This window comes from Acanthopagrus latus, chromosome 15, assembly GCF_904848185.1.
Source record: "Acanthopagrus latus isolate v.2019 chromosome 15, fAcaLat1.1, whole genome shotgun sequence".
Classification (NCBI taxonomy): Eukaryota; Metazoa; Chordata; class Actinopteri; order Spariformes; family Sparidae; genus Acanthopagrus; species Acanthopagrus latus.
Genome location: NC_051053.1, coordinates 6,086,910 through 6,107,040, shown reverse-complemented (window position 1 = coordinate 6,107,040; position 20,131 = coordinate 6,086,910). Strand labels below are relative to the sequence as shown.

Below are 20,131 nucleotides of genomic sequence, written 5' to 3'. Positions count from 1 at the left end.
CACCATTCTGGAACAAACTCTCAGAACACTGCAGGTCGTCTCCATATCTCTCCTCTTTTAAATCAAGGCTGAAGACCTTTCTTGGCACAACATTCTTAAGGTTTTAAACAGCACTGTGACACTTATTTTCTAGTCTTGTCTCTTTTAAACCTTTTCTGTTAGTTCACTATTCTATTTCTTAACTTTTTTTTTAATGTTTTGTTTTTGATGTTTTTTTAAATGTATTTCAAATTTTTAAAAATTTCTTTTAATGTAATGTTTTAACATCTTTGAGTTACCTTGTGTCTAAATTGTGCCATACAAATAAACTTGCCTCGCCTTTTAATATTTGGAGAACTCTTTGACATTTTCTGGCAAATTCCAATAAGACTATGTAGATGAAGGAGGCTGTGTTTTTTTTTTTTTATCACTGATGATCAGTTCAAAAACTCCACAGTGGACTAAAACAGCCTCTGTGTTTCCTGTGTGATGACTTAAACTTTCACAGCTTACCACTCCAATCATTTTGAGGAAATTAAGTCCTTTTGCAAACTATATTCACACTTATCAACCACGTCCACAGATAGGTTCAAGGTCAAGGTTTCCTGCTCCTGTGGTTGCATGCAGTATATTGACTTTCAGATGTGCAGACTGGGATCTGCAGAGATGTGACGGCCTATAACACTGCTGACCACCGGGTGGGGTTGTTTACCCACCTCAGAGGCTTGGTGGAGGCAGTCTTCCCACTAACGCCTCGCTGCAGTTTTACTGAAAAATAACTGCTTAATTAAGTCATTTATATTAAAAAAAAAGTTTACCCGAGGGCAGACTGAAAGTGACTTGAAAGAAGACTTTGCCGTGATGTCTGCGCAATTGGTGCACTTAATCATCAGTAGTGCAGCGCTAATGACTGCACAGCTGCGGGGGCTTATGTAAAGAGCTTACACCTCCTAAGACAATAATGGTCACCTGGAGAACAAATGAGGTGACGCTAATACTCCGGATGTGTCCGATGATGCGTCAGCGCGGCGGACCACTGCGCGCCTGTCCGAGCTCGTCCGGCACAACAGCAACACGGACACAGCAGGTAACCCGGTCACACTTTGCTCACCTCAGTTTAAAGGCGATGTCACGTTGTTAAAGAGTGTTTCACGGGCGGTTTAACACTTCAAGGTGACAGCAGGAGCACGTTTGGACTGAAATAAGACGCGTTAAAGTTGAGCGACACCGCCAGGGGCAATGCCAAGAGGAGTCCAGAGGTTTGTTTAATAGAAATGAGTGACTAGATGATGATCAAGTGTTTAAACCGATCATTCCTTTATGGATCGCTGTCTTTTAGTCGCTGTCCGTGGTGCTCATTGATAGGAAAACATGTGAAGTTCAATGACAGTAGGACTTTCTAGGTTCTATTTTTTTTTTCTTTCTTATTCCATCCAGTATCTGAGGTTATAGGTCATAGCTGTGTCAAAGAGAGTTTAATCATCCCATCTGTAACTCCTGAGCCCGCATTACTCATCAGCAGCATATTCTTTTCACAACAGCCATCCATTTAATTAAACATGACCCGTGGGGAATCACCATGCACCGCTGACTTCCCTGCAGACAGGCCGGCAGCCTCTCAGCTCAGGCTGGGGGAGACATGGGAGTGCGTTCAGAGGCTGCAAGGAAACAAGATGAATTTACAGCACTGCGAGGAAAATTTGGATTCCAGGGTCAACGCTTCAATCGTGGAGCTCTACTTGTTGCCATCATTTTTTAGATGAGTGGTTAGTTTGTTCATGCCCTTCTGAACTTTGTGTTTTTCTGTGTAAAATGCTCTCCTATCTTATCTTGGATTCTTCAACTAAGCTTTATTTATGAGCTCAAACTGGTTTAAATGAAGATCGGGGATGTTACCCACAGCGTTGTAAGTTTCCTGCTCCAGTGGGAACCAGCTCCTGAGTTTTATCATCCACTTTGGACCAGCAGGTGCAAAAAAACTCTGGTTCCTCTCGTCACTTGTCTCCCACCTCGCACTGCTGCACCCCAGCCATCCTGACAGCAGACCCCAGATATCCTCCTCCTGTCTGGATGACTGAGGGAAGAATCTCCAGACACGTAGCATGGCTCGCTCCTCTCACCCCTCTGGCTGGAGGGAGATGACAAATGGAGGAGGGCACCCCCGCTTCACCAACGGAGGCCAGGCCGGGGGTTCCCACAGCACCACGCGCTACATGCTGAAAAAACAGCACGGCCACAGACACAGGTCCTCCTCGCCGATGGGCAGGGTCATCCTCATCAACGCACCTGTTGATGGTGAGTCCAGGATGTGGTAACGGTCCTCTGTTGCCGTGGCAACACATGCTGTGCCACTGGCAGCAGAGGCTCATCGAGAACAGTCGCTTGGTCAGTCATAAATCCAAGTCTGGTTTAGAGTTTAAGAGAAAGGCAATATGTTACATCAGAAAATGAATCAAAAATACCGTAAGATTTGGTGTTTCTAGTTCCTAGAACGCAATTGTTTGCTGCTTTTGGTATTCTCCTGCAGTAACAAAGTATAATATTTGTGTTTTGCATTGTTGATAAAACAAAACCAGCAATTTAAGAGGTCATTTTTGCATCTGATAACCTGTGATGGACATTTTTCACAACATTTTATGATTGAAGGGTTCAAAGAAAGTGTAAAAAAAAAAAATGTGATGCCAGACAGGCCTACATGAATATCTTAGACTCAAGGTTGAAAGACTCTCAGAAGCCAGCTGAAAGAAGGAAAAATGAATGATTCATATTTTTGAAAGAAATATTGATATTTGCTTTTTTTAAAAATAACACTTCAAATCACGTATCTAATGTTCTTAATACAATATCAACTGTAATATTACAAAAGTAAACCAGACTTAGGTATGTCATAGCGCAGAATTTTGGCAATTGAAAACTGTACATTTCTTCGTATGTTTGCAGGAGGGGATGACTGTGAAGACCTTCACACAGTGACAGTAGATAAAAGCCCAGATGGACGTCTGGGTTTCAGCGTCCGCGGGGGCTCTGAACACGGACTCGGCATATTTGTCAGCAAGGTGGAGGACGACAGCTCTGCAGGTTAGGAGGGAGGGGGGTTGTGAGCGTGTTTCTCACATTGGTAGCGAGCTTATTTTGCAGCGTGTGAGCCGCTGTTTTCCATGTGACATTTTACTCTCATGTATCATGCTGAGTCCCACCTGTGTGTGCAGAGCAGGCTGGGCTGACTGTGGGCGATAAGCTGGTGGAGGTGAACGGGGTCAGCCTGGAGAGCATCACCATGAGCAGCGCTGTGAAGGTGCTGACAGGAAACAACAGGCTGAGGATGGTGGTGAGGCGGGTGGGCAAGATCCCCGGCATCCGCTACTCCAAGGAGAAGACCACATGGTGAGTCAGAGCGGCTGTGCTGCTGAGTTCAGGCGGCCAAAATGATATCTTACATCTACAGTCTTCATCACAACAGCTTTACCAAACTGTAACAGTTTATTCTGATTGAATATATGGACTACAGCCTTGTTATTACCCACTGACCTTTGCATGACTCTTGTTTTGTGAAGTCTTGTCACCTGACTGTCCCTCACACTGGTTATCTGTCTTTTGGGATATACTGTATCTTGGTTTCATGTGGCAGCGGTGGATGGATTACCGCTTTGACCTTTATGGCTGTTTGATTCACCGATACTGGCAGGCCTGAGCCCAGCGGAGAGACAGAACACAGCGTATGTGAATGTTTTCGCGGGTGTGTGTTTGTGTGTGTGCGTAGGGTGGATCTGATTCACCGGCGGATGGTGGTGGAGGAGAGCGGGCGCACGCCGTCAGAGGCCAGCTCGGACAGCGCCCTCCGCCGCATCGTTCACCTCTTCACCACGTCGGACGACTACTGTCTGGGCTTCAACATCAGAGGAGGCAAAGAGTTCGGACTGGGGATTTACGTCTCTAAGTACGAGCCCAGTGTGGCGGTCTAACACGCTAAGCTGATGCTTTTTGCTCAACACATAAAGAGGCCATCAGCTTCAGATAAACACATTTATTTGGGTTGGTGCAGTGTCCTGTTGAAGTGTCCTTGGGCAGATGATAAAGGCGTCTCCCCACAGACAATACATTTTTCTGCCGTTAAACTTTAACGTTCGCACATTGGATCAAAGCAAACAGGCTTAATTAAGAAGACTGTGGCAGTCAAATTCTGCTGAGTTCATGACTAATACAGCAGAAGTTAATAAGAAACTGCTGTAATGAGCTTGTACTATGAATAAGACTATCATGAATTAACACAATACATTTAGAATAGCATACAACATGTCATAAATGAATAAAAAGACAAAAGAAACGTGTTATTTGGTATAAGAAGGGAGTGATAACCCTGTACTGTGAGTGGCCACAGTTTAGCCTTTCATTTAGAAAGGGACAGATTTAATTGTTGGTTTTACCTCCGGTTTGTCATGTCTGTCATACATTTTCTCTTCAGACTGGATCCTGGCGGTCTTGCAGAACAGCACGGCATCAAAATGGGCGATCAAATCCTCGCAGCCAACGGCGTCAGCTTCGACGACATCACCCATAGCAACGCAGTCGAGGTCCTGAAGAGCCACACCCATGTCATGTTGACCATCAGGGTGAGGAGCAATCTTACGGATAAACTTGAGGTCACATTAGAGTATATATTATCCCATGCCACTTATGCCTTTATTAAAAAAAATATTGTGAGAGATTACTTGCGATGTAGTCAGTTACTGAATACCTACCATCATTTTTACAATTAGATTAGAAGTAGCATTTTTGGATTACTTTGAAATAAGATAAAATATTTGAAATTATTGCTGCTCATACTAAAAAAAGTAGTTCTGCAAATATTCCTTTCTCTCGTTTGACGCCTCAAAATGTTTTCAATGCAAATGAGATGCATTTAAATTTGGTCAAAACCTTTGTTCAGTTACCCTTACAAATGGCGCTTTAATATTCAAATATGTTATGTTATATTTTAAAGATTTAACCAAACTGTAATCAAGTAATCCCTCACAACATAACATCATGTACATCTTACAGTCTTACACACTTGATCAAATTAAATCTCAAATGATTTTATTTATTTATATGCTGCAATCCAAATACACAGTCCCAATTATATCTTTTCTGTTAGTAGCCAACCCTGCTGGTGAACAATGTGGAGCGTTTAGCAGCCAAAGAGCCTGAATTTTCCCTCTGGAGTTGATGGAGAACAAAACAGAGCTGAAAGCAGAATGAATATTGGACCCGTGCTCAAGCTTCGTGTGAAAGCTGATGTTGCTCAGTGTTTGCTGGATGTGTAAATAAGCTATCCACGTTATCCACATCAGCTTTATAAGGTGATAATAATGTGCCAGTGTTGTGTTTACAGCTCATTGCACTCGAGTGTCCAAAAAGTCTGTTTATGCAGGTTTTAGTCTGATTTCAGAAACGCGTCCTCACCGTAGCAACGTCGATCGTTTGCTCCGCTTTGAACACAACAGTTGACTGGCTGCTTTAAGTGCTGTGACACAATAATAATTGTTACAGCGTGTTAAACAACACCAGCTCTTGCTCAGGAGGGGAGCACAGCAGAGCAGACAGCTGGCCGACAGCCCTCGAGCTCCCCATGTGTGTCCACGTACGCATGCATGTGTGGTGCGAGGCCGCGCCACTTAACCTGTGTCATTTTCAGATAAAGGAATTGTGCGTCTGAATGGGCACATGTGTGTTGGGCAGTGTGTTTGAGCGTGTGCACGTGCGCTGTCTTAGCTCGCTAACATTGCTGCGCGCTCATTTTACTCCTCTGATCTCAGGTTCCACGTGTGAAAAACAGCCAGGGACGACGTTCATTATTCAAAGGCAGTCAGGGATCGGGTTATAATCAACAGAAAGCCTAAATTTATGTCTTCCCCCTGTGCTGTGCTAGACACACATTTAGGGGTCAGAGTTGAACCGGGGTTAGTTTAAGTCACTAAACTCTCTCGCACTAGTCGTCCAAGGTGGAAAGTTGTAGATGTATCCTCGAGTGTGTTCTCTTTGGCCTTAAGCTCTGTGTTATTGAGACAATCCCTTAAAACAGGCTTGAACAAACTGATTCTTGATACAAAATAGCTCCTCCATTAGTCTGAAAACCTTTGTAAACCTCGCCAACCTCCACTGAAATTATGTCTTGGATTTTTAGTGGTATGGATTTATTTTAACAAACTAACAAAGCCACTAACACTGATGCAACATATGTGACAGAGTACATGAATTAACATAAATATTAAGAGAAATAATAGAAGTCTAAATGAAGTCAACAGTTTGAGGCTTTGTTGCTGTGCAGAATTGAGGCTTGATCTAAAAGAGTGCAGCCTGTAGGTCTGACTTTCACATTGATTGCTTGTCTCGTCCTCTGGATGGAAATCTGATGGATGGATTGTCATAAAGTTTTGCATGAAACTTTTAAACCGGGTCCCTATATTTAGTTAGTGTGGTGTGTAGCTGACTTAAAGTACAAAAATTAGTTTGCAGATGAGCGACAGGGAGGTCAGACATCAGGGAAACAGGAGATGAAAAAAGGTTGTAGCATCTATTTTCATATCCACCCGCATAAATGTTGTTTATATTTGACCAAGCTAGAGTTGGATTTTGTTGGGCCAGTGTTTGAAACAAGATGGAGTCTTTATCAGGTTCTGTCGAGTTTGAAAGAAGTGTGTTTACAGTGCTAAAATTACTGTTTTGGTGAATGGAGTCTGGTATAGACATGGTGTAGCGGCTGTTTCTAGTTAAACAATGTTTTTAGACGGTTAGAATCATGATCTGAGCATGTCAGTGGCAAAACAAGCACATTTAGTGGACGGACTTCAACGATCATTGTTGCCCACATGGATTACTTTACAGCTATAGGACCAATTAAAAAAACTTTCTATACCTATTAGTTAAACACATGCTTTAAATACAGCAATTCATCTTTAGTGGTGCCCAGAGGATGATTTTTCCCAAATTGAACAACCATGACTTCACATTTGCTGTTTTTGGTATAGTGTTCCAACAACTGGCATGAAATCTGAAACAGAAATGTGTAGGGGTGTGTGCAAGTTTGCGTTTGCGTTTGCTTACATAATATTTTGCATTTTTGCACTTCAACAGGAAGCTGGGAGGTACCCTGCATACAAGGAGATGGTGGCAGAATACGGCTGGCTGGACAAACGTAGGTTGTTGATCACAAAATATGATTTTGCAGGCTTGAGATAGCGTTTAAGATGAGTCTTAAAAGGGATGATGACTTAAACATTTGCTCTGAATTGACCTGAATTGTAGAAAAAAATATTGAAGATTCAGTGATTTTTTTTTTTTTTCCGGCGTTGGATTCTACTCTGAAATCTTACAAAATGAAACTGGAACACTGGTCACATGTAGCCTGCTTCTGCTAAAGCCCTGTCATTCAAGTTCTTCGGTTTGACACAAGTACTTCTGAACACAGCCAGAGATTAATTCAGCGTACTGAAAGGCAGCTCAGTCGTCTGGCACAACCTGACATCTGGGTCAAGATGCAGAGTCATTTTGGAGTTTATTAGAAAAAAAAAAGGAGACCGCAGGGCTGCTGGTTCATGTTCTGTCTCTTGAAAGTGTAGAGGATTAACAGGACATGAGGGCAGACAGGCTGAGACCCAAACAAAGCACACTGCAAGGAAATGAAGATTCACTGTGTAACATAACAGCTTTTGTGTGTGTTGTGCTCAGATGTAGTAGTTTCATATAATAGTACAGCTCTATCCATTCTAATTATGGACTGTCTTCTTCAGTGGCCAATGGGGGCCCAGCACCACACTACCAGGGGTCAGACTCCAACTCCTCTGCTTCCTCGTTGTCCTCCAGCACCCCCCTCAGCTCCCTCAGTGGTCTCTCCCAGGTCCTTTTCCCTCCTGTCTTTGGCTCCGAGATGGTAGACGTCGCCATCTCCACAGAGGACCGCTCCCGACGTCCAAGCAGCGCCGAGCGAACTGCTGACACCGCCATGCAGACTGACCCCCACCCTCCAAACTACCCAGACCATCCCTCGCCCAATGGGTCGTACCCCGATAGGCCGGTCACCACAGAAACCAGCAGGACTGTAGGTTCCACTGTGCTGCTGAAGGACACGGTCATACATGGGAAAGGGGAAGGACCAAGGGAGATGGGGGGAGCTGGGGAAGGGGGGCGGGGACGGACAAGGATGCTGTCAACAGGGGACCAGGAAGTGGTGAAACACTCACCTAAGACTGCGGCGCTGATGGCCCTGAGCAGACCACGGAAGCCAATCAGACGCTCCCAGAGCCACATCACTGTGTCAGGTGAGACATACAGACTCACTTTGATGGTAAAGAGAGTCAAACTGAGGGTGTGAGGGTGCTTTTAGACTAAGGTTGTTATTATTTTTTTAATTATTGGTGGGAGACCAATAAGCTTGCTGGACTGATGAATGGAGGGCAGTGGATATGACATCCTCTGTGGATCTGTTGGTTCTGATACCGGTCAGAGTTTCTTCAGAGCACCACACTCAAAGTGCAGATGAGGCCGATGGGAATGACGTTCATTTTTAAGGCATTTGTTCATAAATCAAAGTATTGGCCAAACCTTTACCTAATGATAAAAAGTCAAAGAAACCCCACGGTGCACAGGAGGCAGTTCCAACCAGGCTGCACTCCGTATTGTGGTTGTTGATTATAGAGGCACTATCATCCATCTCAGCTGAGAATCAAGCCTTTCTACACTCATGGCCCCCGGTGAGAACTGCAGCCACAATCAGCGTCACATCTTTAGCTGATTTCCCCGACAGCACCTGCGTTCACTTTGTAACAAGATCCACTCTCAGACCCTCCGGAGATCTCGGTGCTGGGCATCCGTCAGTTTAACGACCCCTCATCCCTCTGTCAGTCCAGGAAGTAAACAAGAGCATCCAGGCTCCACATGGCTGATTTAAGCTCCAGACAGAATTCGTCCAGGAGCGCAGAGTTAACGCAGACCCGTGATTAATCGCCGCCCTTTACTCTCACTTGTTGTACCTCAGTGAGAAATGAATAAGAGCCAGCATATGGAGAAATATCCATCCAAGCCTTGGCGGAGCAGTTGAGTTATTAGGCCTTCCTTTTCAATTCATCCTGCTCATTCATACCTCCAGGGCCTGACGGGGGCTTGGGGCAGAGCCCAGGGGCTGATCGGACATTTGTTATGTAAGCTGGAGCACTTTCGCTGTAGTGTCTTCAATAGATGTGAGTGTGTTCAGGTTGGTGTAGCTGCAATTCATCAGTATTACTGTGTTACTTTCTACGGTGGCAGATTTACTGCGGTGAACGGGGGGGCTGACTGGAAGAGGAATGAACAGTCTGTACTCATAGCGCAGAGTGTGTATCACCCTCTGTTACTGGCTAACAGGTGAGCACAGAGCAGCCGAGCAAATTATGTTTTCAACACCGTACACAGAGATGCAGAATGTCCTCTTCTTGCTTCGGTTCAGCGGCGCTTATGGAAGATTTCAGCGTGAACAAGATGTAACAGCAGCGACCTCCTGTTCTAGATCACTTCAGTTTTGTTGGTTAAGTAAAATGTTTGTTTTTAAGGTTGTCAAGTTGCCAGAATTTGCGAAACATGTATAAAAAAGCAACATGCACAGAAAACACGTTTGTAATAATACTGTAGGAACTATAATAATAACAGTTATTAATGTACTTTTGAAACTATCAAGTGTGCGTATACTTTTAAACATATAAATGTGGTATCAAATAAATATTGAGACATCTTGGATTTATGTAGCATAATTCATAGTATTTTGTCTTCTTTTTTCCACCTTTAGAGGACAGACAAAAGAAGAAGAGGCAACAGAAGGAGAAGCGCTCTGCAGAGGGTAAAACGAGCCTGCAGCGATCTAAAACCTTTGTCAACCTGTTGTTTAAGAAAGACCGCAAAGAGAAGAGTCGCTCCAAGTCACCGTCTCACCATCCAGACAAAGGTGAGGACACGGTCACGGGACAGATTTTTTTTCCTTCCCTGGCTCATGTTCTGCTAAAATCCAAAATCCCAAAAGTAAAACATAGCCCAAACTTTTGACTGAGTTCCTTTTTCCTTTCACTTGAGCAATTGGCTACTTTCTTGGTCTTCCTGATCTTACATCAGTTTTGGACATCACTGGTGATACGGGATGGGAATCCAAATTTCAGACATAGATGTGAGATGTAAAACACATAAGATAATTCCAACACACTCTCTGTCAAACTATTAAAATGCCTTTACATTGAAGGCTTGTTGCTGAGACATGAGAGAGCACCTCAGAGTTGTCTTGTGTTTCTTTATGTCTACATGTGTCCCTATCCAAAGAGCCCCTCTAACAAACTCAGTTTGACATAAAATCTTTATTTCATAAGATTAATTCTTTTTTTTTTCTTCAAAACAGGCACAGTGTACATGTACTATAATGCAAACTACGATTTGCATTTCAAGCAAAGTTCAGCCAATAGATCTCAGTTTCATCAAAGTGCTTAAAATGAGCCACAGCAACAGGCAGATGTGCTGGTCTCCACACAGAGAAAATGCTTTGTTTGTTATGTGCTGTAGCTGGGATGGAGATTAAGTCTTTAAGACCTTCAAATGGCAAATAGTCAGGGATTGTTTTACACTACACTGCCTGAATGACAAAGCATGGATTGGATTTGGACATTTAAATGTCCTGAAGTCTTATCCTAAAGTCTTAAATGTCCCTCATTTCTGATGAGTTCTACTGAGAGATGATTAAAAATAAACATAAGGTGTATTTTAGGGAACTTTTTTGCAGTAGATTTAATTTATGGAGATTGGAGCAGAGGTTCTTAATGTGCAATGTGATGTGATACGTGAGGGGAAATGTCTTTGTCTGACTAATGTTCTCACTCAGTATTTGTCTTTGTCTTTGTCCAGTGGGATGACAAACTAACTACACTACTCTAAAAATATTTGTGGCCCTGTCATGATATGATTCAAAAATAACTATTTCAGCGAATAGTTTAGCATTGCATCCATTGAATCTTGGCATGTGACTGATTTTAGGATAGATTAATAAAACATGAAATCAGTGACAAATACAATGAAGGTAATAATAAAGTAATGATTAATGCAAGAACACATCTTGAAATGGTGGATTTCAACTGAAAATAAGTGAAAATATCTCATGTGGCTACATCTTGTTTGCATCTTGTTTATTTTTAGTTGTCACTTTAATTTCCTAGATAAGGAGCGAGGTCGTCCCTTCCAGCTCTTGACCTCCCCGAGGGAATCCCGTGCGGGGGTCAAAGACAGCAGCCCGCTGGCCCGACCCGAGACCCTGCAGCATGTGGAGGACATGGCGAAGAGGCTGCTCATCCACGACGAGGTGGCTGCCGTGATGAGACACTGTCGGCGGGTGAGTTCCTGATCTGAAATTACCATCTACTAACACCTCGGTGCCACTCTCCGGTGTGTGTTTTTTTTTCCTCCCACTGAATGAAAACCAGCCGGAGTACTTAAGAGCTTAAGTGAGCAGTATTGTTCCCTGTGTCGCTGTGTCCTTTAGTGATAGGTGTGTCTGGCAGCGGTTGTGACAAAAGACAGATTCGGCCTGTCATTTATGATTAGGATCAGATATCAGCCATCATCTGATCCCCTTGTCTCTGGCGGCCAATTTCGGGGGATCAGCTCCTTGGCCGGCTCTTCGCCTCCTCTGCAGATGATATCGTGTCTGCTTACAGCACTATGACTTACCTGTTAATACAGTAATTAAACACCAAAGGCTGAAAACAGAGTGTGGGGATGTCCTTGGAAAAATTCAGTGCACATGCAACATATCAGAAGACGTTGTGCTTCACTGTCCTTGGTCATGGTTTCCTTATGATTTGATTGTCTTGGTTGTTTAAAGTTAAACCTGTGAAAAACATTGGCCTCAAACTCAAGTCAAGGTAACTCTGAATACATCAGTATAACATGGCAAGGGTTCTTCTTCCAAACTCTTGTCTAAACCTCTAGATCCACCAGAATACATTATGTAACTGTCTTTACTGGCTCTTTACTAACATGTTTAAAATTGACAGAGTTCCCCTTTAAAAGTCCAATAACAAAAGATTAGAGACCTGTCAATTTAGATAACTAGTTGATTGTTTTTTTTATTCTCCTCCTCTGATTCATGCACCAATCTTTTTATCTTTTTACCAGTTTCTGTCCGACAATGTGATTGAAGATTTAGTTCGTCCCCTTCTGGCCATCTTGGATCGTCCGGAGAAACTGCTCCTTCTCAGAGAAATAAGGCGAGTATGATGTACTGTCTTTCATCTGTATACACGTGTATGTTTTGATGTGTATGTGAGCAAATCCGCCCACTGACTGCTCATGTCCTCCTCAGAATGCTGATACCTACGACTGAGCTGGGTCAGTTTGACAGCATGGTCATGCCCTTCGAGCTGGAGGCGTACGATGTTCTCAAGAGTCGCTCGTGTAAGCAGGGGAGCGCTTTCTATTACAGAGAGACAATACAGAAGAAATACAGACGTTAGAAAGAGAGCCGGTGAGGTTGCTCAGGGCGCAGAAATGTATTTAAAATCTGTGATGCATCTTTAGCTGTTTATTTGTTCTCAGTGCGTTCTCCGGCTCTGCGCTCCCCTCGCAGCGGAACCCCTCGGCGTCACCTCATCACCCCGATCCCAGGTACATCGTCCACCTCCCTCTCACCCTTTCTCTCTCGAGACCTCACCTCTTTGCTCCCCGTCTGCCGACCTTTCTATAATCCCCGAGGAGAATGAGAAACACGAGGGGCTTAAACCTCTCACCTTTTGTCCCCTTCCCCTCCTCCCATTCCCTCACTTTTCCTCCTCCTTTCCTGCCTCTTCTCATATCTGTAGTGTCATGCACGTGCACGCACGCGACTACACACACACACACATCACCATGCACGAAATGTCTCAGGTTTCCTGTGCCTGCGCTGAGGCAGAGGCTTGCGTTACATCTCTGTGGCCAACAGAAAGGACCGAGACGTGCCTGGTTGGCCGGCGTGACACTTCAACAATACAGAGATGCTTTTATCCTTTTTCCTCATTCAAGAGTCGCTGAAACACAATCAATACAGTCTCACTTTAGATGCAGCCATCTCACTTTCTGAAGTCACAGGTCAGAGGTCAGAGGGTCAGCATTACAGAGCAGAGGGGAGCTGACAGGGGATCGCTCCGGTTGTTTTGGAAGATCCAGAATTGGACGTGTTTTTGCCCTGTTGGATATTTAAATGAAACCTCACCAAATAATACAGCTCGTCCTGTTGGGCTAAGAAATTGTATATCATAAGAGGGTATAGTTACGCTTCTGGTATGCTCTGCCTCACTAAAGATATTTTTCTTTTGCAAAGAAATGAGAAATGGAACCTTTAGTTATCAGAAAAGTGCTCATTTCATCAGCTTGTCCTAATATTATACCTATTTTAAAGTGCAATTGTATTTTACTTTATTGCTTGTAATGCTCTATTCTTTCACACCAGCATTTAAATGTCCAAATCCAATCCATGTTTAGTCGTTCAGGCAGTGCAGTGTGAAACAATCACCCACTCTTTGCCATTTGAAGGACATCCCGTAGAATATTGTTCACTTTTTATAGTGCGTGTCTGTTCAAAGTTCTGCTGCACATGTTGTATGAAGACGGTGAACCAGAAAGTCTGATGAATGATGTCACCTAAGGTCAGTATCAGTTGGGGTTGTAGTAGTGACTTTACCGGACCTCTGTAGCTCCTCATCTCTGCTTGAGGCAACCAGCTCACAGGCTACATTTAGAGCAGCAACCGCAGTCAAATTATCAATTGGTGTTTTGAAAGAAAATTATCCACCAACTATTTTCATAGTCCAACAGTCGTTTTAGTTATTACCTCCATCAATTAGATGATGTGGGTCTTGGCCCAGAATAGACAGCACGGACAGCACAGACAAAGGAACGGCAGTTGGTAATATCTCAGGGAATAATTCCTGGATCTTGTTTGGAGGTATGCACTTTTTCAAGTATTTGCTGGTTCCAGCTTCCTAAATGTGAAGATCTGCTGCGTTCATTTATGAGTAAATGGAGATGCTATGGATTTTTTTGACTGTTGGTTGGACAAAATGAACAATTTAAAGGTGCAGTTTTGGCCTCTCGGAAATTGTGCTGAGCATAGAAAGACATGTGGTAAATAAAACGGACAGTATCTCTGGTTCTGCAGCGTCAGTTTTGATCATTTTTAAACTGGCCATTGTGAGTCCAGCATTGTTACAGCAGTCTGATGCCTAATCAGCTGGTTCATCTTTGAACTCGGGTAACTTGCTGCTTTAATCATTGTTTTTAGATGCAGAAGCACTAGTGTCTGCTTTCGAACTTCTTGTCTTTGTGCATGTCCAGACTACAGGGGTGGGTTCCACCTCCAGCCGGTCCAGGACACTTTGAGGGAGCACGAGCTGATCGAGGAGTTGGAGAGATTACGTTTGTCCGGCCACCAGTCAGGCCACATGCTTCCGTCCCGTGCCTTCACCCCTCTGCTGGATGTACCTGTGGACAGCTACATCTCCTCCACCACCTCCACCCTGCGCTCCCGCTCCCTGAGCCCCTCGCCCACCCACAGCTCGCTCCTCTCCGAATCCCCACACAGCACCCAACGTGGGCGCCCACCCAGCCGCTCCCCAAACAGGAGAGAGGACAGGCCATCGCCATATGACGAGGTCTCCTTGTTGTCGGTGTCTGACAGAGGAGACGGGGCTCCTCAACGAGGGAGGTCGCCTGTGAGGAACGGCCATGGGGGAGCGAGGAGGGAGGCGAGTCCTGACAGCATAGACGGCCGACTGAGCAGGCAGGAGGGCTACACAGAAGTCAGCGTACGTGTTCCGTCCCAGCGACGGGGGAGAACCCCTCTGGCTGATGTGTTTGTCCCCCAGAGAGACAAGAGCCCATCCACAGGCAGAGGGAGCAGTCAGCAGCTGAACGGACATTCACAAAATGGTCATGGCGTGAGAAGGAGGGCAACTCTGCAGCCTGAAAAGTGCGAAATACACACTTTGACCATCTCCAAGGCCAAGCAGTCACTGGGTGAGTGCAACACAGACACGCATCAACATATTTTCAAAGAAATGTCATCATTCTTAATCTGCGAAGAAGTTTGTTCAGTGTGCCTGTGAGTCGAATAATACCTGCCAAATTTCTATTGCAAAGCTGTTTTCCCATGTCTGTTACATCACCAGTAGAGGTCAGGGCATCATTTACTACCAAACAGAAATGGATTTGGAAATGTTAAATGCTTTAATGATACCTTTAAAAGGACCAAAGTGTATGTAAAGGAATCAGGCACTGTCAACCAATCCATACATTTCTTGTTTTTGTTATTTCCCTGTGTGTTTCCAGGTATCAGTATCTCTGGAGGTATGGAGTCCAGAGTTCAGCCCATGATAAAGATTGAGAGAATCTTTCCGGGAGGAGCTGCGTCCACGAATGAGGCTCTGAAGGTGAGATGGGATGTTACAAAAATTGTGCTTACATCTTGTGCAATAATAATATAATCTTAAAGTGATTATATTCTTAAAGGTGGTTAAAAACTACTTGAGAATGTATTTTTGTTCCTTAGCAACACACTGATTTTAACGCGCATCAGATGCCGGTCCTGGTTGGAGCCTGTTTTAAGTACCTGTCAGTCGGACCGCCCGTCCTTTGGTTATGAGTTGCTGTTCCTATAAGAGAGGTTCAAGGTGCGCAGTGAGGAGTGGAGAGCAGATGAGTAGTGAGCCCTCTCAAGTAGCCCATTTCCTCCATTATTGATGAGCTACACAGGTGCTGGTCTGCTAATGTATTGCTAATATATTGACTGCACAGTAACTTAACAGTCCTCTGGGATCTCAGCCTGATTCACTTAAACATACACGATACACACGGTCATTCTCCACACTGGCGAGTCAAAGAGATAGTAATCAAAAATTTGCATGGAACTACTTAAATAAAGAGAAGTGTGTTAAGTCTGAAACAATATGTACTCAGCCAATAATAGAGGGTTAATTTGCATGTGTTTCCTAACAGCAAGCTATCAGTTGACACCTATTACCCAAGTCCAACGTCTCATTAGTGTCAGACATAGAGGGGATCCAGTATCTGCTCAGTCTTTCAAATTCAAAGAACTTCCCTCTCATAGTACCGGTACTCACACATGCCTGCAAACACAGACACGTGCAGAAAAAACAAAAGGAACGAGAAGATATAGATGAATAAAAAAAATGGAACAGCAAAAGTTTCAGAAATATGGGAATAATGGGAATGAAGCAGAATATTAGAATGTCTACAGTCCAGAACCCACCAGAGAGAGAGATTGAAACAACACGTTTCCAGTGATGTTAGCCACACAATGAGGCTGAACCTCGGCACAGCGGTACTCTGAGCTTCATAATCGCAATGATAGCGCGCTGATTTTAGTAGCTAAATCCTTACTGCATGTCCACCATCTGAGTTGTGAAAGGTCACATGGTAACACTTGCTAATTGGCAATAAACAGAAATGCTATTGTGGATTCAATTTAGTCCCAAACCAGAAGTACTGGACGAATGAAACATAAAGACCCGTGCAAACTTTACCAGTCAGATGAGCAGTAGAGGAGCGCTGCCAGCAGAGAGCCAGCTCGATAGTCGAACTGAGTAGAGCCAGTCGAGACACAGTCGAGACACTGGGGGCTTTTCGCAAGAAAAAGCCCCCAGTGCTGTCCGGTAAAAAAAAAAAAAATTTGGTTGGTTCAGCCACTGCGTCACAAGATGGATTTGCTGGATCACATGATCACGTGATCTTGAGAATCCAGCCAGCAAAGTAAGTGGGATTCCATGAATGGCTGTACCAGATTTCACAATATTCAAATAGGTGTAGAGACCAAAATGGTGGACATACTGCACCATTATTATTAGAGTCATGTGCTGCTAGATGGAGCAGAGAGGTTTCTGGTTAGTAGCCTCAAACACAGATACAGTATAAGGCTACTTCACACCTCATGTTAGGCATGTTTGCTCACCCATATCATCTCCCTGGCTCGGTGCTATCTCCCTCTGTTCTGCAGAGGGAAATGAGGGCAGTTGGGCTCAGTGTTAACACGCATCCTGTTTCCTTCGACACACACTTGTGATAACATGTAATCAGTGAAGAATGTCGTTTTGTGTGTACTTTTCTGTTCATTAGCCACCTGCTTTCATCAGCGGAAATCTGGACATGAGGGTTCATATCCCTGGATTTAACTGGATGTGTATGAGGAAAGTGTGTTGAAGATGTGATAGTTGAATGTACCTGCCTGTTAAATGTATAGGCGTGTGTAGAATCACATTATCAATGATCCACTGAACTCTCCATGCAGCCTGTAGTAGTGTTTACAGTCTCTCTGTGTAATTTCTGTATCATGACATCCACTGGCTAGAAAACAGGAAACCTGATAAATGCGCTCCAGAAACGACCGCAAAGAGGATGTGGGGCAGATTAGGTTGTGATCTATTTAATTCAAATAAATTACTTTTCGAAAAATGAAAAAGCACCTTTAATCTCCGCTTTGGTTAAACGGATCTAAATCTTTTGATACTGTTCTCACGAAAGGTTGTTGGTGAACGTTAGACTCTGATGAGCTGCAAGAAAACCAGGACAAACACAGGGCAGCACAGATCAAATCTCCTAAACTACCTGAATATGTTTGGCCCATAATAGATCAAATGGCCTGGTAAAGAATACAGAGCAAATGTAGCTATTTGTGTCTAATGACTGGAAAGGAAAAGGGAAAGGGAAAAAGACGTGATTGGTGGAGATACAACAATGGCCAGCGGCCTTGCGTGTCTGTGTTATGTGTTGCTGAGCTTCAGTGAGGTTGAACACATGAGACAGGTGCATCCTTGGCAAACGCTGATGACATCAGGGAAGGTCCCTCTCCTCGGGGCTCCGAAGTTTTGCCACACTCTCCTGCATCCTGCAGGAAACACTGAGCGAATGCTCCCAAGTGAGCGAGTGTGTGTGTGTGTGTGTGTGTTTGTCTCAATGTATGTTCTCTTTTCAACAACCTTGTGCTGAAAGGGAAACACTGAATGTGCACTAGTGATGGCCTTCAGTGTGAATATATTAAAGGAACAGGAGAGCCCCAATTCTCTGTGGCATAAATCAGGTTCTCGCTAAGGGACACAATCACTGCTGATTAATGGAAACTGTCTATAATGTTGCTCCGGAGGGACACAGATTGTTACAGAGAGAGAGATACAGAGAGGGAGAAAATATACAAAGATATGTGCAATCATGAAGTACGAGGAATAATAAGTTTTGTTCTGTGTTTACATAAAGTTTTTAAAAGAGACCTATTATGCCTTCTCTTAATTCCCTCCTTTCAGTTTGTTGTATAGATTCTTGTGCGTGTAAAATTCCACACCAACTCCTCTCTCCCACAGAAAGCACTGCTCCTCAAACGCCTCACTGGTAGTCTTTAATTCCCTGACTTTGTGACACCGCACCACACGTTGGAGTCACACATTTGCATAATTAATGCCTAGTGGTTGGTTTGGCACGTAAGAATTCATTTAGAAAGGCTGCTCCGTTGTTGCTTGTGTTGGTGGCTAGGCACATGTGAGCTGACCAATCAGGGGATTTGAGGTATTTGCGAGAGCGGCATTAAAGAGACAGGATCTACAACAGATGGGGAATACAGTGCTGCAGCACTGGACAGTTGAGGAAAAAACTGAAGTGCTTTTTCAGCACTAAAGCATTTAAACCTATTCTAGTAGGAAACCCAAAATGAAGTCATGAACCTAAAAATGTCAATATGTCTCTTTTAAATGTTTTACTCTTATCAATGTTTGCATTTGCAGGCAGGGTATGAGCTACTGTCTGTAGATGGCGAAAGCCTGCAGGGAGTCACACACCAGCACGCGGTGGATGTCATTCGCCGTGCATTCAGCAACAAGGCCAAAGACCCAATGGTTTTTGTGGTCAAGGTCCCCAAGGTCCATACCACCTCCACCAGCCCCAGGAGACCTGCTGACTAACCTCTGTGTGCCTCACAGCAAGACCTCAGCTCAGGCATGAAGGACACCAAAACCCCCCTGGGAGTGAATAAACTACAGTATTCACTCCAGAGGAAGAAATATGGGACAGGTAGATCTCCGGTCATGGTGGCAAAGAATGGATGCACGGAAGCATTTGTCCTGTGGAAGGCAGAGTTACGACAGGAAAGGGAGGAAGGTGAATGTGTTGAAGCAGGTTTAAGGCTGACACAGTAGCTTATTTATCTGGATAGAGATTGTTTTAAATCACTTTTGCTATGACACATTTTAAGATTGTAAATGTTGAAACTGCAACTTTTATAGCATGCATAGGCAAACATTTTTGCTAAATGCAAACTTGCACATTGACTGGACAAAAAGTAAGTGTTTGATGATAAGATCCTTGGTTGAGATTGTGCCACTGTTTTACACGTGGCAACTTTGCGTGACCTCTTTGCACCGTCTGATAGTGGAGCCAGTGGTCTGCACATTTCAGTTGGAGCATCTCAGTCCAGCAGCTCTACAGGCCTGCCAGAGGGAGATTACCCCAGCCTGCGTTATGAGATTTATAGATTTATACCCAGATTAAACCCCTGTATTATGTCAAAACTGATAGTTTGGGTTTAGTGGATGTCTGGGGGGATTATTACAAATTGCTGCTCAGTATTTTTGTGCTGTATTTTTCTGGCAGAAGTGCTCTTGCTCTGGAGCAATCCGCCACTTTAGAGGCTTAATTACACCATGCTGTGGACTGAGCTTATGCAGACATGTGGAGGAGTTGGAAAAACATGTCAATGAGAAATGCAGGACATGAACGCCGGTGGCACAGTTTAAATCAAAGTAGGGTAGAGGGGCTGTGGGCCCCAAGGTAACTGGAATATAGCGTGCATAGTGCCTTACTTGCAGGAAAGCACTGAAATATGTTACATGGAGATTGGTTTTATAAGTGCTAGAAAAGCTCAAGGTGAAATTTTTCAATCCAGATATGCAATTAAATTTATAAATGAAACCGGATGTGTGTTTGAGTTATGTCAAAGTATTCAGATATTTGATTTTGATGCAATAAAAGTGCAGTCGGTATACTTGGGTCACCCTTAATGTGTTTCAGGCGAAAGAAGCAGTTAAAAACTGCTGCCAACCGATCTGGCTAGTTTGCTAAAAAGTACGAACACAAA

At 43.9% G+C, this 20,131-nt stretch overlaps 1 protein-coding gene and 1 long non-coding RNA gene across 7 annotated transcripts; one reads left to right on the top strand and one right to left on the bottom strand.

Moving 5' to 3' along the window:
- Positions 1-139: 139 nt before the first annotated feature.
- On the top strand, positions 140-19,965 carry pdzd7a (PDZ domain containing 7a). 6 transcript variants are annotated; one of them, XM_037123711.1, is made up of 16 exons: positions 140-1,066; positions 1,948-2,274; positions 2,920-3,057; positions 3,189-3,363; positions 3,740-3,916; positions 4,442-4,589; positions 7,093-7,153; positions 7,749-8,276; positions 9,776-9,931; positions 11,181-11,353; positions 12,139-12,230; positions 12,326-12,417; positions 12,559-12,627; positions 14,332-15,012; positions 15,325-15,425; positions 18,783-19,965. In XM_037123711.1, the coding sequence occupies exons 2-16, from the start codon at positions 2,082-2,084 to the stop codon at positions 18,957-18,959; spliced, it is 2,961 nt and encodes a 986-aa protein (XP_036979606.1). In that variant the 5' UTR covers positions 140-1,066; positions 1,948-2,081; the 3' UTR covers positions 18,960-19,965. The 6 variants fall into 6 exon arrangements, with proteins under 6 accessions (XP_036979606.1, XP_036979605.1, XP_036979607.1 ...); XM_037123710.1 differs by having other exon boundaries at positions 1,945-2,274; XM_037123712.1 differs by lacking the exon at positions 140-1,066 and adding an exon at positions 15,545-15,665 and having other exon boundaries at positions 1,766-2,274; positions 18,783-18,898.
- LOC119033514 lies at positions 1,196-2,020 on the bottom strand. Its single transcript, XR_005079267.1, has 2 exons — positions 1,880-2,020; positions 1,196-1,637 (listed from the first exon to the last, which is right to left on the bottom strand). It is a non-coding gene; the product is annotated as an uncharacterized LOC119033514 (long non-coding RNA).
- Positions 19,966-20,131: the final 166 nt, after the last annotated feature.

Coding starts and splice junctions, on each gene's coding strand:
- pdzd7a (XM_037123711.1), top strand. CDS start 2,082: ATGGCTCGCTCCTCTCACCCCTCTGGCTGGAGGGAGATGACAAATGGA. Junction 12,231..12,325: donor CTCCTTCTCAGAGAAATAAG/GCGAGTATGATG, acceptor TGTCCTCCTCAG/AATGCTGATACCTACGACTG. Junction 15,013..15,324: donor CAAGGCCAAGCAGTCACTGG/GTGAGTGCAACA, acceptor GTGTGTTTCCAG/GTATCAGTATCTCTGGAGGT.